This window comes from Carcharodon carcharias, chromosome X (assembly GCF_017639515.1).
Source record: "Carcharodon carcharias isolate sCarCar2 chromosome X, sCarCar2.pri, whole genome shotgun sequence".
Classification (NCBI taxonomy): Eukaryota; Metazoa; Chordata; class Chondrichthyes; order Lamniformes; family Lamnidae; genus Carcharodon; species Carcharodon carcharias.
In genome coordinates, this window is record NC_054507.1 from 24,172,108 (window position 1) to 24,191,005 (window position 18,898).

General features: G+C 41.1%; 1 protein-coding gene across 7 annotated transcripts in view; it reads left to right on the forward strand.

The window, feature by feature from the left end:
* LOC121273273 (LIM domain and actin-binding protein 1-like) overlaps positions 1–18,898 on the forward strand; it is a 127,955-nt gene that overhangs the window by 81,081 nt on the left and 27,976 nt on the right. For 4 of the 7 annotated variants that reach the window (XM_041180321.1, XM_041180320.1, XM_041180325.1 and 1 more), the window contains 2 exons: positions 4,969–5,451; positions 16,228–16,369. In XM_041180321.1, coding sequence (XP_041036255.1) covers positions 4,969–5,451; positions 16,228–16,369 — 625 coding nt within the window. The remainder of the gene's footprint in view (positions 1–4,968; positions 5,452–16,227; positions 16,370–18,898) is intronic. The other 3 variants (XM_041180323.1, XM_041180326.1, XM_041180327.1) reach the window with 3 other exon arrangements.

Genomic DNA, 18,898 nt, shown 5'->3' on the forward strand with positions numbered 1-18,898 from the left:
TGTTGGAGCAGGGGACATAAGGAGTGTATATTCTACTAGTCTTTTGCAGTGAGGGTTAGCATGTTTATAAAGATTCATTGGGCAAGTTGTGGCAAGAGCAGATTCTGAAGCCTGGCCAGGGTATTCTACATTTGGGGGTTATTATTCTCTAGCATATTGTGCAGCATAAAATTAGTTGTACAAAAAGAACTCTCTTTGATACAAGTAGATAATTTTTTATGGGTGTGTGCATTGGCAGATATCCTTGCCCAGTGTCCACATGAGTGTTATTGGATGGCTTCCTCTAACTCTGGGTTTTTGCTGAGGCCAGTTGTGCCTTTCTGCTACTGCTGAAGATAACTTGACAAACTGGGTTTGAACCTGGAATCTTTGAACTATTGATTTAGCCCTTGCACAGCTCTGTCGTTCTGTATAGTATCTAGTAGGAACAGGAGAAAGTTCAGCTGCAAACCTTTGGCACAGGGTATGCAGTTTTAGTATGTTGTAAAAGTAGTCATTCTTTGACAGTTGGCATAGCTTGCTTGATCTTGTGTAGTGGTTCAAAATTTGATTATAGCTGAAAAAAGATATGTTGCCAAAGCTTTTCATCTTGCGCTCATCAGGCAATTTGCATGAATACCAAATGTAAAGGGAACATCAATTTATACTGCATGTTAAGAGAGTGCTGATTGATTGGCAAGTGGGCTCGGGTAGAGGCATTGCCATGGAGAATGTGCCAGTTAACTGATGACCAACAGTTAACTGCCAAGCTTTGTTTAAATTCAAACCAGACAGGTTGACTCTGGTCATTGCCCTGGGGAATGAATCAGAGAATGGCTGTTGCCCATTTTGTTTAGTTGAAACGGGTGCAATGTGTGTACATGTTTTTAGTGTCTGCAAAGAACAAGGTCCTGTGTGTTAATATATGCAGTCATCAGTTAACTGCTGCATTCTCCATGGCAATGCCTCTACCAGTTAGAGTCCACTTGCAAACCAATCAGCACTCTGTTCTCATGAAATATAAGTTGTTGTCCCCTTTACGTTTGGTATTCTTGAGTTGTCCTTATGAGTGCAAGACAAAAAGCTTTGATAGCATGTCTTTTCTCAGCAATACTCAAGTCCTGTACTGTGAAATGACCATTTGTTCAAAATTTGTTGTAGAGCTTTACTCATTGTTTTACAGTGCTAGAGTGATGCATCAGCAGTAACCACCATATTTTGAACATTGTAGAAAGCAAGAATTGTTGATGTCAAATATACCTAACGCTACAATGCTCTTCTTCCCTTCCCCTTTCCTCCCTCAATTTTCCCAGCACCCTTCCCTAGCCCTTGGGTATAATTTCAAGGACATTAGCTGCACCTCTGGTATTCCACCAGAAGTGGGCTGTGATTTAAACCCTAGATTATTGCCTTCCATAGTAAAGGTTGGCATCACTGTGGAGCTTGATTCCTTATTCACACTTGCTTTGCAGTGGGAGTTATTAAATAGCTGCTCAAGCTTGAGAATCCCATCTGATCTTCCCCTCTCTAGCCCAAGGCCAGAAGCTGCTTTGGTTGAAATTGGCTGTTGTGAACTTGTTGTGGACGGGACCTGCCAACTTTGGGTTTCTGAGATGTACCTTTATACCAGTTAGTAGCGTTACTCACTCAGCTACTGAAGATGCTCAATTTCAAATTTATGTAGCTGTACCTTTTCATAGATTCTTACAGCATGAAGACTATTGAACCCATGCCTGTGCCAGCTCTTTGAAAGAGCTGACCAATTAGTCGCACTCCCCTGCCAATTTTCTTTTCAATTAGTTATCAAATTCCCTCTTGAAAGTTACTATTGAACCTGCTTCCACTGCCTTTGCTGCAGTGATGTGCTTATTTTTAAAGATAGGATGAAGACTATCAAAGTATGCTCTTCTGCCCTTCTAGATTGAAGGATGTGGGGTCCCTGTGAAGAGCTCTGGCCTCATTAATGACCCCCCAGCGTCCTCAGAGTAAAGTTCATAATAAAACTGGCTAGGGGAGGGGAAATTTTCCCATTCCCTCTTGATAGGTGGTTGCCTCATCTGCACTCTGCTCATGGTTGATTGTCATAATGCCTTCTGAGCATTGTTCCACCTAAGCCGCTCAGCAACCTGAAAGTTCCTGTGCAGGCCAAGCACAAGTCAGTCCCTTCTAATTTACTGCACGGTTGCACAAAACAATTTAAAGGACCCACATTAAATGAATAGGTCGCGCACAACAAAAAAATAATTATAGTTGTTTGGTAGTACAGAACTTATGTATTGCTGAAAAAGAGACATGTCTAAGCTTTTTGTCTTGCGCTCATCAGGGCACTTGCAAGAATACTAATATAAGGGGAAAGCAACAATTTCTACTGTATGTGAAGAGTGCACTGATTGGTTGGCAAGTGGTTTTGACATGGGGATGCACCACTGATAGTGACTGACAGTTAACTGCCAAGCATTGTTTGAAATTTGAACTACGCAGCTAGACTCTGGTCAAGGCATTGCCCTGAGGAATGAGCCAGCAAATGCTTGTCACCTATTTTGTTTAGCTGAAACAGGTGCAGTGTATGTACATGTTTTTTCCGTCTGCAAAGAACAGGCCCTGTGTGTTAATATATGTAACTTCCAATACATGCAAATGTGCCTCATTGTGAACACAATTGATAATCTTAATTGGTTGTCGGCGTAATTCTTAGCACACTGAGGATTATTTAGCAAACGTTGTCCAGTCGCAGAATCACATTTAATGATGGACACTGTGCTTTGAGTTTTGCAAGCACGGGTTGGTTAGGTACGGTCTGTAACCTGCCCTTTGCGAACAGCAGCTGGGACATGCTGTTTGATATGATCCGCCAGTCTTTGGGATGTATGGCCTGCATACCTAGCATCACACTGGCATTGAAATTCACATACCACATTATTCATTTGTGTGATAGGCAGAATGTATTTTTGGATTGATGGCAGCATCCTTTTCAGTGGCGAATACCACGCATGTTGCTACTGCATTGTCGCAGCGTGAAACAGCTAGCTTCACCTGTTGCTCAAATTTTTGAGATACCTTTCCCTTCCAGGGTAATCTGAGGTAGACTGGGCACTTTTCAGGGCAGAAAGTGACGGCCTTAGGCCCGTTCATAAGTTTGCGTGATATACAGCGTGAAATGATCTGATCAGGGTGGCCATTATCCTGCAGGATGCCTTTGAAGTGCCCTATTTCAGCATCAAACTTGCATAGTGAGCAAATGGCTTGGGCCCTGTTTGCAAGGTTGCTGATAAGGCCAATCTTTTAGCGTGTTGACTGTAAGAATCCCAACGCATATATTGACCAGTGAAGAAAGGCTTGTGGTAGACGACGCTAGAGAACCCCCTTGCAGAGTTCTCAACTAGTACGTCAAGGAAGGGGAGTTCATTCAACTGCTCCATTTCATAGGTGAATTTGAGTGCAACAATGAAGCCCATTAAGACATGTAAGGAAATTGTTACACGCAGTATCGGATTTAAACATCGCAAACATATCCACATGTCGGAAATATGCAAGGGTTAGGAGGTTAGCTGTCATTGCAACGAAGGTACACTTATCACGGAACCCAACAAAGATGTTTGAGAGAGCTGGGCCTAGAGGGGATCCCATGGCAACACCATCTATTATTGGTATTCTTGCAAGTGTCCTGATGAGTGCAAGATCAAAAGCTTAGACATGTTTCTCTTTTTTTTCAGCAAAAAATAATTAGAGGGGACATGGCCTTGGAGTCAGGAGCTTTTGGGTTCAAATTCTGCTTCAGAAGCTTGAATGCATAATCCAGGCTAATACTCAATGCAATACTGACAGAGGTGCTGCCTTTTGCACTGGGTGTTAAACCAAGGCCGTGGATGTAAAAGATCCCATGGCTATATTTCGAAGGAGAGCAGGGACGTTCTCTCCAGTGTCCTGAACAATATTTATCCTTTTAGCCAACATCGCTAAAAATATGATTATATTCTGTTTGTGGAACTGTGCTCTGTGTAAATTGCCTGCTGCTTTTCCTACATTATAACAGTAGCTATACTTGCTGTAAAGCGCTTTGGGATATCCTGAGGTTGTGAAAGGTGCTATATAAATGCAAGTTTGTCCTTTCCTTTCAGGGAAGGGAACCTAACACCCCTACCCAGTCTGACCTCCACATGGCTCCAGTCCAACACTATGTTGACTCTTTCCATATAAAAAGGCAGCCCATCACTACCTTCTGAAAGTAGTTAGATATGAGCAATAAATGGCTCCTTGCCAGTGTCGCAAATATCCTGGAAATTATATTTTTAGGAAAAACAACTCATCTGGTGAGAAACTGGAAATCCAATGTTGGCTAAAAGGCTTGTTGATAAGTAAAGTCTTCTGCTCAGGTTGTTAACCCACCGCTGACTATCCTGGCAAATCTAAAGCTGGCAACTTGTCCAGCAGCAACACAGACAACTTTGTTTTGTGCATATGTAGTTTGTGATTGCTGCTGGGAGAAAGGTTCTAAGTGAGAATATAAAATGAGGGGAGTATTATAACACTGCTCTCCTAAAATTGAAACTGCAAAGTTGGAATCTCTTTGCTAGAAATTTGAAACCAGGTCATCCTAGTGCTACCAAGTTTCCCTCGAATACAATTTTTTTTCATTTTAGATTACACTGAGTAAAACCTCATTTTATGTACTAATTTAATTTGATAAGAGAAATCTTTAACAATTCCCTTCATTGTTCTTCCTTTTTCCTTATAAGGAAACCCTGCTGTTTTATCATTTCCTGCTTTAGTTTCCTGACTTTCTGCTATACCCTGAGGGGAGAAATGCCTGTACAAGTTAAATGGTTGCAGCTGCCTAAGTAACTCACACACACACACACATACGTGTCACCAGTGCTTTGTGTGTGTGTACGCACACTATTTCCTGTTTGCAAAGCAACAACAAAACTTTCAATCCATGTTGTGGGCATTCCTTTTCTGTAATGGGTTTCAAATTCTGTCTTCCTGCAGAACACTGAAAATCTTCCCCCGACTCTGAGGAAAGGGACATTGAGCATCTTGAAAAAGAAGTGGGAAATTCCAGAAAATCCCCCAGCACAGCCAGTGCCTCAAAAGTCGCCTGTCAGAATTAATCGTGCAGATTCCCGGGCTCAGGTTGCTGCTGTCAGCCCAAAAGCAGACGCCAGCTTTGTGCCTCTAAGTGAGTCGGATCAAAATTCGGAGACCACCATAAGAGTCAAGTCTCCCAGGAGCCCAGGGGTCTTGAGCAGATTTCCATATCCTGGGATAGAGAGTGAAGGCCAGGCTGAGTTAAAGATGGAAAGAATGCTTTTGAAAGAGGGGAATGAAGTGGAGAATGGAACAGCACAAGATTTGACAATCTCCCCTAAAATTGAGAAGTTTAACGTCCCACTGAACAGCTTGAAGATGATGTTTGAGAAGGGGGAAGCAAATGTTCAGTCCAAACACAGACACCATGAAACCCCAGTCAAGGTAAGTGTTTGCTGCAAGTCATTTATTTGAATTAAGGCTTCCTTCACGCTCAGTTGATTTTTCTTTGAGCTCAAGTACTTGGGTGTCTTCAAGTAAAATAGTTAAATGGACACCTCGTGTGGCTCAGAATTTAGAATTTGTGTACTGGTCCAACTGTACTCATTGTTTTAATTTTGAAGGGTTGTTGAAGTAATTAAGAAAAACTGATCAACTCTGTCATCTGATACACTTTTCTTCAGAAATAAAGAAAAGGAGGGAGGGGCTTGTAAAAACAGCCTGGGCAGCATCGTTATCTTAAAAAGCGCAGTATAACACTGCCTGGAAATCCCACAGTTGAATTCTAGCTATAGTTGGCATTTGTTCACTTAATTTTAATATTGGAAAGAGGGGAAAAGATCTTTTGTTTGCTCCAAATAAACCAGTACAAATACAGACTGATCCTGGTATTTTGGCAATCCTCTGTCTGTGCTGTGTTAGTTGATTTAGTGCACAATTGATGGTGTTTTTGGACTGGGACAATGAAGATAATCCAGGGTCTTCTATCTTGGATGCTACCTGGAAGAGTGGTCGTATGTAAATGCTGGTTGAGGATAGGATTATGATGGGTTTGTGATTGGTTTTTCTCAATGTTACATAGGCCGCACATACTTAAAGCTCATATGTCCTCTTGTATAATGTGTGGTAGGGATGCTGATGCTTGCAGGACACAAATACCAGAATGAATTTCCACACTTTAAGAAAAGGGATGTAAATTTTTTTTGGATTATTGGCTCAAACGGACAGAAGTTTTTTTTTTCTTCCCACACTCACTCCCTCTCTGTCAACCCCTTATCCTTCCGTTTCCTCTTTTCTCTCTTCTGATCACCCTCTTCCCTCCCCAAAGTTGTTTGCACATTGTTGGGTTATAGTTCATGGATGTAAATTGCCTTCCTCCTTCAACTGTGTTCTCGATGGATTATTTTTCTACTATGTGATTAGGGGAGCTGAGGTCAATTGTAGTGCCCTTGCCACAACCCCAACCCAGCTGAGATCAGCTAAGTCAACACCAACTGAATTTGTTTCCTGGTCTTTGTAGCATGGTTCTAGATTGTTGAGCTTTTTGTCGCCCTAATTGTGCAAAATACAATTTTGTGGACTGTGTGAAAGAACGTGAAGACTGGCATTATATAATGCCTTTCGGGAAACCTCAAAGCGCTCTACAGCTAATGAAATACTTTTGAAAGTGTAGTCACTGTTGCAATCTATGAAATTTAAATTTAATGTTGCCATTAATTTGCAGCTCCAGTCAATGATTTTTGGCGGTTTTATTTATCTACCAGTAAGTTGAAGGTGCCAGCCTGTCCCTTTCCACCTCCAGCCCATGAACAAAGCAAAGAGTGAGAAATATAGGCACAAATAGAGCAGTGTTGCTTTACCTTCATGGGCTGTTCTAATTAGTTCTGGATATTTGGAAAGTTGCTTGCGTGAATATTTGCAGGTTATCTCTTATTTCAAAATTGGTCTGTGGGAGGAACAGGAAGCTAAGATTTTTAGCAGGTAATGCTCATAGTGAGATTGGCTCCAAGTGGATTCAGTTCATCTCCTAAAGTGACGATCAGAGGATGGGTTTTAGAATAATTTGCACTTGCTACCAAATACACAGTTTAAAACCTCAATACTGTTTTGCAGTTCAGTGGAAATTCAGCACACTCATTATTTCGTGTATCTGAATTTTTGTAAGAATGGGGAGAATAGCAGTCTGCAGTCTCGGGAATGGAGAGGAGTGCTCTGATGAACTGTTCTGGGTGTGGAGGAACCCCTTGTATTTTGTTCTGTGTCATTTCTCTCTCCAAATCTTTGAGTTGCTCTTGAGTTGACTGATCTGAGAACCATATGTAATGGGAATGGGGATAGGAGGGTAATGACAGCAATTTAGCAGAAGATGTTCTCTACTCCCCTATACATTCTTCAACGTGGCCTCACATTACATGTAGCAAATCCTTGCTCTAAACTAATTCAAAGTTTGGAAAGGGCTACATGTACGAGGGCGTCTGTCTGCCCCTAGCAGCTGACCACAGTTCCAGAGAGCCCATTATCTGTCAGGGATCCCCTTCTTTATAGCTGATTCAAGGCTCCATTGTACAATCTGTTGAAGTATTTAAAAATTACTGATACCAGATAACTTGTTAGTGTAACTTCTTTTGGTCCTATTAGGGATGTTTGTTGCATTTTTTCAAAATTTGCTTTCAAGTTGCTTTTTGTTCAACCTATTATCTTAATTATAGATTTTGTAGGTTGAAGCAAGTTGTTTTAAAATTAAATGAAAGCATGTTGGCCTTTGTGTCAGCAGCAGTTATGACATGGATATATTCCTTTGTACGATACAATTGACTCAACATTAGTAGCCTAGTCACTCTCCGAAGGAATTCTGCTTTTAAGAATAGAGTGCTGGAATGGTTGGGAGCTGCCTGACATGGGTGTAGGATGCTAAAGTTCATACGACAGCCTTTCCTGATGCTCAGTCTGAGTAGTGCTTTGAATGGGATGGTTGCCAGTGGCAGGGAGCCCCATGTTTGGGTATGAAGCAGGAGTGTTGCCATCAGGAATTAATTTCTCCATTATAACTGCACCTTCTGTCAGTGTAACAGTTGATGTGCCTTATGCAGCTGATGTTGGGCATTGCTTGTGTCTGATGGTCCACAATACAAGTTCCTCGTCTCTCTAGTGCTATTAAGTGAGCTGCTAAACAGAAGCTGGATATTTGCCTACACAAGGCTGGACACTTGCCTACACAAGGCAAGTCGGTGGGATCTTGCTTTATGCAAATTGACTGGTGCATTTCCTACCTTACAACAATTACTATACTGCAAAAAAAAACTTCATTGCGTATAAACACTTGGGATGTCTTGAGATCCTAAAAGGCACTATGTAAATACAAATTTGTTCATTCACTGTGGGTGGGGGGAAATTGTGGGAAGTTCTGAGACATTTCAACAAGAAGAAATGCTTTTAAATACAATTCTTTATTGCTTGATCACTCATCCTCTCCTTCGCTTTGAGACTCTCCTTTGCCAAGCTGGTTTGCATGCTAGCCTGTAGGCAAATCACCTGTATGCCCCCTGTTCTAGGGAAACATTTTGATCTTGAGATCAGGAAGCAAAACTAAGCTTGCAGTAGTTGTAAAAGAGCTTATATCTCCATCTGATCTGTCTGGTAAACCACATGGAAGGGTACTGAAGGGAGAAAGTGTTTCTCACTTTTTAAATAAAGTCAAATGATTCACATGATATTTGCAGTCATACAATGAAACACTGGGCTCTTTCTGTTTACTCATCTCAAGCACATGATTTGGCTTTCCACAGTTATTTCTTTTGCACTGGCTCGTCCTTATAAATTTTTTCCCTTTGAGCAGGGCAAGAGAAACGTTTCCAAACTTCACGGCAAAACTGGGCCAGTACCTCTTTTAGTCTTTTGATATGTTGTTTCACTTCGACAGTGCCATGTTCTTGCATGTTTGGTATTCAGTATCTTTTCAAGTGGCACCCAGCTGATATGAAGGTCACCTCGATCCCTGGGGAAATTTGATACCCTGACTTGGTTCATATCCCCAGCTCTCATGTTAAGACGGTCTGTTTAGCTGTCAAACCTTTGCCTCTGTATTTGGTGCCTTGAAACAATTGAACCCCCTTTCCCTGCAAGGAATGAGTGTTGCATTCTTTTAATTTTTAAAAAAAAACTTCATGCAGACTCCTAAAATCCCATTTCAGCAGCTGAGAGCCAACTATCCTGGTCTCTGACACCCCAAACTTTTTTTGATCACTAAGCAACTCCTGCAATAGCATGCTTGGTAAACGTGCCATGTGTGAAATGCAGCCATACAGACCAAAGGTGTCAGGTTCAGTGCTTAGTTTTTGCTGTATTAAATGATCTTCACCAGGCACTACAAGAGCAAGGAGAGAATTTAAATCAGTCAGGGTTCTCCATTCTGATTCTGTGCAGGGATGATTCTTGCCAGAAACTGTGAGGACATCAAATGAGGACACAAATGGATTTTGTTGCAATGGCCTTGGCCACTGGCTAATAATTGTCTGATTCTGGCTCCCAGCTCTTGCCCAATCATTGTGGTCATCAGTCCCTCGAAACAAGGATGATGTCTGCCAGGTGTCACGATTTGAGTGTTCTCAGGTGACTCAGCAGGCCAATCCTGGAGCTACAGGTCTTTGGACATCGAGAACAAGTTGCCCTGAGGAACGGAGACTCTTGAGCTAGGTTCTGCTCGCTCTCCTGCTTTGTCACTGCTCCGCCGCAGAGTTTGTGGTCAGTTTCTAACTTGTGTAGCTTGCTGAATGAGGGGCCACTGCATGGTACGGTTTGTGACATGTTCCTACTCGGCACTGACAACTTACCCCCTTTTCATTGGGGCCTTCGGAGTGCCCTTAAAATGTTTCCTCCACCCTCCTTGCATTGGTGTGCTACTCCTAAGTTGTGAAAAGAGGATCTGCTTTGGAAGCTGATTATTTGGTATGCAGATAGTGCCTAGACCTGTGGAGCTGATTTTGCATGATCATGATTGTGATTCTCCAGCACCTGGTGATGCCTTTGGTACACGACCCAAGTGTGTCTGCCATATAGAAAGATGGTGACAATAACAGCATTGTACACTAAAGCCCTTTTTTCTCTCATGGAGATCTCTGTTGTTGAGGACCCAGTTGTGCAATTTTTGGAAGGCTGTGCTGGTACAGCTGATTCTCTGCTGGATCTTTGAAATGTAATTGCCAAGATATAGGAAGTGTTTGACTTTTAAAGTGTCCCCATCAATAACAATAGCTTGCCCAATGAGCCTACTGCTGTAGGGAGTTGAACACTGCTGTATTCTGTGCCTCTGAATTATTCTTAATTAATTTTATTAATTCTGGTCTTTTTTAATTTTAATTTTTTTTACTAATTTTACAGCATTGAGTGGGAGCTGAAACTGAAGAAAAGTGTAAAGTGGGGATGGGTGGGGTGGGAGGAGGAAGGCCACTCTGAATGAATGGGAGGGGGAATTAATTAATGACCTGATTTGGTGAAATCTACCAATACAACATTTAGTTTTAAACAGAATGTGTATTTGCCATCAGTGCTATAGAATTTGCCCAGCAGTATTTCTGACAAATTCCTGATCACCAGCATTTGTGTATTGTTTTTGTGGTCTAAACACAGCATAAGTGCCATTTCACACTATCAAGGATGTTAACAACATCCTAGGTGCTTTATTCTCACCTGGTAGATGAATATAGAATGCTGATAAAATAATTAACACACATTTAACACCAACTGCACCTTTTAATGTTGTTGTATAGCTAAATTATTGTTAAATTATTCATCAGTGCTGTATTGCCAGACAATATTGAGAATTCCATAAATAGCAACCACTCTAATTTAAAGTACTTTACATTTGAAATGTGTACCCACAAACCTGCCGACCTGATAGGGCAGCCAGTATTGGTAATGAAAGAGATGGGAGCTGGTGAAATTGACCTTGCTTTCCCTCAACCATACGAAGAAACAGTACATGTACAAGGCACTGGCGTACACTGTATAGTCAGTAACTATAGCCGAGGAGGCCCTGAATGCAACAAAATGCAAACTGCACTTGAACTAACTTTTGTAGCCTTTGGTCAGCATTGTTAAAGTTAACTTTCAAAATTCATCTCACTTTACGGACAAGCTAGTTAAACATTTTTTAAAGCAGATGCATGCCCAGCAGCTTGTATATGATTAGACAAGCCACCTATCTGGATGTTTAGAAAATAGGTTTAAATTCATCCTGCTTGTAAGAATCATGGTGCCTCCGCTCCAGTGTCTGCTCTGGTGTATCTCCCAACATCCTATGATAACGGGGACTGTGACTGGTTGCTGTAGCTTTGAAGTGTGTGGGCTTTGTTCTATTTGTTGTGGCTGGCAGCCTTTTTGAACTCTGCTATTATGTCGGGGGGTGTGGGGGAGGTTCGACCAATGTCTGACTTTTGGACTTGGTAAAAGGTAACTCTAACTCCAACTCTGCTGATTCTGTTGATTTAAAAAAATTAACAATCTATCTTACAAATTTTAAAGCAAGGTTTTTAAAACAACTGAATTTAAACACAGAGATAAAAACAAAAAAACTGCGGATGCTTTAAACATCAAGATGTCTGTATTTAAGGTTGTTGAGCACAATCTTAAAATATAGCTTGACGTGAGTGTTATTCTTAGCTTTTGTTTAATCCATAACTTTTTAATCTGTACTCATTAATTGAACTTCTAATGATGAAACTGGTGAAAGAAGATATTTGGGGAAATCAGTCCCAGCTTCAATCCCTTTTCATCTGGCTTTACTTGTTGGTGCATCAGAAAGGGTGCTGCAATTGATGCCACCTTTCCCCAGATTAAAGAGGAGAGAAAAGGATCCCAAGTGACCCTGATTAGAAATTGTGATATGTGTGGCTATCTGGTGAGGCCAAGATTGGATTCAACTGAGAGGTTTTTGTGGTTATATAGCTTACCTAAACTTGCTGCATGAAGAATGACCACATAACTGAAGTATTTGAATGATAAACCTGGAGTTCCAATTCCCTTTTGGAAGTTATGATTGAATCTGCTTCCATCACCCTTTCTGGCAATGCATTCCACATTGTAACTCACCGTGTAAAATATTGGTTCCTCCTGTCGCCTCTGGTTCTTTTGCTAATAACCTTTAAATCTGTATCCTCTAATTAACTGACTCTCCAGCCACTGTTTCTCCTTAGTTACTTTATCAAACCCCTTTGTGATTTTGACCACACGCTACTGACACCTGTGAAACTGGACGCCAGCATGACCATATCCAGAAGTTAACAGCAGACCGTTCAAGGGACGAATTAAATAGAAGATCTACCTAGGAGCATGGTGTAGCAGTGGTTACGTTTGACCTAAGTCTACAGTACAACTTGCATCACAACCAAGTGTGTTTGAGGTGAAAATAATCATTCAGCAATACTTGGGGAACTATCAGGGGAATGTGGCTCAAAGGCAAGTTGAAAAATCTTGGGAGGCTTTTGAAGATAGGAGAGAGAGAGAAGGAGCAGGGGTTTAGGGAAGTGTTTGTATAGGGGCAAAACAACTAAAGACTCTGCTACCAGTAATGGAACTGAGGAAAGTAGTTAAGAATCAGTTTGGTGGAGGATGTGCTTAGAAAACAGGATTAGAGGAAATTGCAGATTTAGAGTGGGATAAGATTCGTGGAAAAAGATTTGCTCACAAGAATGAGGACTTTGAGTGTTGGGGGATGGGGAACTACATGAGGTAGGGTGATGAGGGTGAAATATAGTATGCAAGAGGTAGAATTTTGTGCAAAATGCGAACGTCCTGTTCGCTGGATGGATGCTGGCAGCATGAAGTTATTCACCTGAGCAATTGATGCTACATATACAGTGCCCAGAAAATATAATCATGATGAGATAGGATTTGCTCTTCAGGAGAAAACCACACCATAGTGCACAGGCACATTTTGAATTGGAAGTGGGTCTATTCCTTTCGCTTGTTCAGTGGCTGGAGCAAGTGACTTAGCATCTAATGAAGCTGCCAGCAGTACACATTTTTTAATATATTCTTTCATGGGATGTGGGCATCGCTGGCTTGGGCCAGCATTTATGGCCCATCCCTAATTGCCCTCGAGAAAGTGGTGGTGAGTCACCGCCTTGAACTGCTGCAGGCCATCTGGTGTAGGTACCCCCACAGTGCTGTTAGAAAGGGAGTTCCAGGATTTTGACCCAGTGACAGTGAAGGAACAGCGGTATAGTTCCAAGTCAGGACGGTGAGACTTGGAGGGGAACTTGCAGGTAGTGGTGTTGATTTAATCATTCAACACAGATTGATATGTCATAAAATGTAGCTGTATTCTAAAACATTTGCCTCTCTGGGTAGGGATTACTGATTGAGAGACCATTTCCGACTGTCCTAGCCAACATTACATTCAAGGATGATGTGGACATTTTTTTGCAGTGAGCATCTTTTTCTTTGTTTGCCACCACCACCACCACCATTTCTTCTTTTCTCTCCTTGCTGTTTCTTTTATTCCCTTTTTTGATGTTTCGCTCTTGCTTGTATTCTTCTTACTTTAAACTTTAAAGTTGCACTTTTTCTTAACCCATTCTCCAATAGTCTTCTCCTTCCTCCCTGTTAATATTACGCCCCCCCCTCCCGCTCACCAGCCCTAGCCAAACCCAATGGACATTGAATCCTGAAATAACAAAAGCAGAAAAAGGTGGGAATACTCAACAAGTCAGGCAGCATCTGTGGAGAGAGAAACAGTTAATGTTTCAGATCGATGACTTTTTGTCAGAGTTCTGATGAAAGGTCATTAACCTGAAATATTAACACTCACTCCCTGTCATTTCTAGCATTTTCTCATCCCCTTGTTCTTGCTTTATGGGTCATTCTGCTTATTTTCTTGTCTGTATTTGTTGTTTTCTCCTTTATTGTTCTGTTCCTTTTGTGAATACTGTCCATTTACAGTTGTTCTGAAGCAGGGTCCCACATCTGAAACAGCAACTTTTCTGTTTGCCCCACCAATGCTGTTCAATATTTCCAGTATTTCTGCTTTCCTGTCAGATTTCCAGCAGTATCTTTGAGTTCTCAACAATGTTGTTAGGATTTCAGTGAAGTGGCCTGAGATTTTGGGTTATGTCCTCTTGAACTGTGCAAGAAGACCTAATTGTAGATTTCTGTCCTTCCACACTACTGTGCCATGAATATTTTGAACATTTAACCATCAATTTCACCCTTAAGTGTTGAGAGTTCTGTCAGTTCATAGTACAGTAAGGCATGTCTTTTGGCTGAGATGTTAAACAGGCAAGGAATGGCCTTGGTTTAACAGCACCTACACCACATTGACTGCAGCGGTTCAAGAAGGCAGCTCACCACCACCTCAAGGGGCAATTAGGAATGAGCGATAAATGCTGGCCTAGCAGCGACGCCCACATCCCATGAAAGAATAAAAAAAAGAAAGATTCCTTGGCAATGTTCAGAGAAGATCATGGAGTCCAGTGTTTTGATCAAAACACCTCCTTGACCAATGCTCTCAAATTATCTGTACATTCATTCATATGTTTATGGGACATTGCTGGGTGCAAATTGCTTGCTGCATTTGTGCTTTAATCCATCAGTTGTAAAGTGTTTTGGGATGGTCTGAGCATTTGCTTAAGATGCTGTCCAAATGTAAATTCATTAATTCTTGTAAACCTACTGGCTTAATTCCAATATGCCAAATAAGCACAATAACAAAGTAAGGTTGGAAATACCAGCATCTGTAAAGAGAAACAGAGTTAACCTTTCAAGTTGGTAACTTTTCATGAGAAGCAACAACAGTAACATTTTATGTGAATTTTATAAACATAAAGGTACTTTAAAAAATTCAAAATTCAGTTACCATATTTGTATAGGAAAGGATATCCAAATAAATCATGCCAAACAGATTCAACATGGTACATGAGAGAATAATCTCAATTGACCCCAATTTTGTCCTGGACTAGTCTATTTTATCACTGTTCATACTGACTCTGTCCTATGAAATACACCATCCAGACTAGAAAAGGGCTCCGGTTTAGTTGTGGGGGTCTTGCTTTGATACCCCTGCTGGATCAAAAATCAGCCGCTCCTGATCATTATTTTGTGACCCTGCTGAAAAATGCATGTGTTCAAGACAAATTGGGCTGTGATGCCAACTACTATTGAATAGTCCACCCAAACTTGCTGTCCATGCTTGTGTGCAGATTGGCTTCTTGGGTATATTGATGGGTGGAATTAATTGGATAGCTCTGCCAAAGAGTGGGGCAGGCACAATGGGCCAAATGGCCTCCTGTGCCATTCTATGATTCGACTTGCCTGTTGCAATAGAACTGTGCCACAACAGTAGCCTATACTTCAGGAGAGGCTGGGAGAAAATCATTGGAGGAGGAAGGTTTTTTTTTTAATTATGTTAAACAAATGAGAAAATGCTACACACACATGAGCCCTTTTGATATGCAGAGTGTTTTTATGTTTGGAATTGAGCAGCTGAAGCAAATCTTTCTGCTGTCTGCACAGTACTGAAGCTGCTAAAGATGGCAGATGTAAAAGCTACCATAGAGTTAGGTAGCACACTGATCTTTCAAAGCCTTTAGTTTGCTGAAAAGTATACACCAGCAAAAGAATTTTTAAAATGATTGCTTCTGGCAAATATAGATAATTCAATTACCAGTGGCATCTGGAGTTGCAAATGAGCATAGGTACCAGTCATTTTTTTTTTTGCCATCTGGAAATGGAATTAAAGGGGCCCTGATCACTGCAGATGGGATCAGTCTTGTCCATAAGCACTGCGAGGGTTTTGAACTCTGCTAATCCAGATGGCAGTGCAGTTCTCTCATTAGCAGGGTGTAGGTTTATTAAGGCTTGCGGTTCAATCATATGGGTTTGAACCTGGGCGGACAGGCCTCAAAACATTCAGTTCATTGTCTGAGTTTATTTTTGCCCATGTAGGGATTTAAGTGCTAATTAAGTCTGGTAGTGTTTTTCAGCTGGGCAATATACTAATCACAATGGGCAGACAAAGAAGATTTGATTTAACTATGTGATCTGCTTTCTTCAACAAAGATAATGTCATGAGCAAGTTGATTGCTTTCAGTTGTAATTGATAGTCAAATCATGTGCTGTGCTTCATTTTAATGAGATATGAAGAGTGAGCGAGAGTGTCATCCTGAAGTGCTTCCTCCCAGATAAATGCTCAGGGTTGAACATGCTGGATGTTTTTGTTCTCTCAAGCAGGCTACCAGAGATCAGCATCTCAAGTCTGATGTTTCCAAGAAGTGGTTAGACAAGACTATGGAAGGCAGCTGTTTGATTGAAGATGTGGAGAACAAAGCAAGGGAGGGAAGTACAAGTGATTTAAAATCAAATGATTTTGGTAAGGATTTGTTTTTTAAAATCATTTGTTTGGGGAGGTGTTGGGGAAGGGAAGTAGAGTTTATAGTTTATGTTCTTGCCTTTGCCATGTTCACTAAATGATTCTCGTGTTAGTGGAAAATATAGTTAAGTTTGGAGAGGTATCTTTTTCACATTCTGGAGGAGGTATTAGCAGTAGTGAGAGTTTCCTTTTTTGTGCGTTTTGGTGTCACTGTTTTCTATTCAGTAAAATGAGCCCTGACTTTTTGAGTCATTAACCTTGGATAATGAAAGTTATTTAGCACAAGTGTACTTTAAAGAATGTTGATGTGCTTGCTTTCTGAAAACTGCTGTGTTGCATTTATAGTGCAGGGCCTTGAATTGGCTGTGTAATACCGGTTGCCTTACTGGTGCAGCAAATGCCCTGATTAAATTGTGTATTGTTTCCACAGCAGCCTGAAGCACTTCAGCCTCTTGGCCACATGACCAGATGTTTCAAGTTTTATACTGCAGTTGGACTGAAACCAGCTTTTTTAGCAATGCTCTCTTTTTCCCTTTTGACTTACAGCATTATATATTCCTCCTAATGACGCCATTACCATTTTAATGGTGTGTATGCTTTAGAACTGACTTTCCATTGCTTAGATCACAACAGAACATTGTATTCAATCACATCGTTAAGTGAAACTGATGAAGGGATGCCATTTTTCTGGGGAAAAGGCAATTGTTTACCAGCTATTTAGAGTAACTGCTCATTTCTTGCTTTCAGCAAGTTACTAGTTATTTATTGGATAACTGCATAGTCCAGGGGTGTCAAGCTTTTCAAATTTCATTAGTAATTACCTGCTAATCACACGACTGGACCTGATCAGTCTCTGGTACTGATCACTGTTGGAGTGTTGGGAAAATCTGAGATTGTTTGCAGCAATGGAATCTGTTAAACTGAGAGTGAGGTTTCAGAATTATTGGGTTTTGCTGGTGAATGATCTTGGAGAAATAAGCTTTACAGGGTTTCCATGACTTGAAATAAATGTACCTGCATTTAGTTTTGTGGTCGACTTTGTTGGATTCTTATCTGATCTGTGCAGTATTGCCATCTACAATCCTTTTTGGTGTAAATGAACCCACATTCAGGACTGGTTTCAGAGCAGTGCTGCTGAAAACTTTAATGAGTGTAAATGAGGCAGTTTCACTGATCTTCCTTCACCATTTCCTGGAGTACATCAGTGGCTCATTATCTTTTGGGGTATGAATCATTCATGCAGAATCTTGTACATCTCCTTCCTCCTCAGCTCTCAAAAGCCGTTTAATAGTGGTACATCTCCATCTTTTTGGGTAATTCCCCTAGATTATTAGCAGCAACTCACCAGGAAGAAGCTATCTGTTTTTATTGGTGTTTGCTAATTTTACAACAACTGTGCTGTGCTTTGAAAAATTACTGCTTTCTAAATGTTTTCCAAACCACCTGCATAATTTCAAACTCTCAAACTGGAGTATTGGGGCATTCCTACTGTCTTTTGACTTTCCTAAATGTTTCATTGCTTGTGAATCAAGTAGCATTTGGTCATTTCTCCCTCCCTTCCACTTCATGGTGTAAATTTGAATGCCTTGTAATTTTTTAATACTGCTCTGTTGCAGTCTGAAGATTTCCCAGCTGAATTGCCTTTTGCTCTTTGAAGTCTGACACTTGCCTTGCAGCTGCATTATATCCATGTATTTATCGCTGAACCTTATCTTTGTTGTAGATCTAAGGTTGCACTGGACATTTTGTGCCATACAAATTAATGTGTCGGATTGTGCTTGTTTGAGTTCGGGGGGAAAATGGGTATCAAGATACATGTTTGCTCTTCCTTCATCATCTTACCTCATCCCCATGTATCAACCATCCCTCCTCTTCCACCCACTACCTCCTGTGAGAGGCAAAAAAAGAGAGTTGGAGCCAATTTAGCAGTTGCCTGACAAAAATATCCCTCTGGCCCCTGATGGGTGATCAAGAAAGACCCAGGGGGTTCCAAATACAATTATTTACTCCTACCTTCTATATGCTATGATCACTTTTTAGAAGTCTTATCTGTTGCTGCCTTGAAGGACTGTATAGAAGGGTGCCAGTCAGCCCATCATGCCTCTGCTCGGCTCTCTGAAAGAGTTCTTCTCAGACTCCTGTTCCATGTTCAGTCAATTTCTGGGAAAAGTGAAATTTTCAGATAATCTACCTGTCTGTTTTTGCAAATTAAGTGGGTGGCCTCAGGCATTATCTATTCCCATTAACTCAAGTACACTATCTACTTATGTTGTCTTGTCTTTCATAATAAATACCTGCATCAGATCACCTTTCAAGCCCTCAGGTGCTTCCAGTAAATACAAACCCAAGACACTTTTTCCATTTTTCATACTGCAATGATTTCAGGCTGTAAATCATCTTAGTTGTCCTTTGCTATCGCTGATGCACTGAGGCCCCTGCCTCATCCCATCCCTGAGGGGTTGGCATGTAATGCTGTAATACACAGAGAACCCGCCAGCCCCTGGAAAGAGCAAAGTCTGGTTGATATGT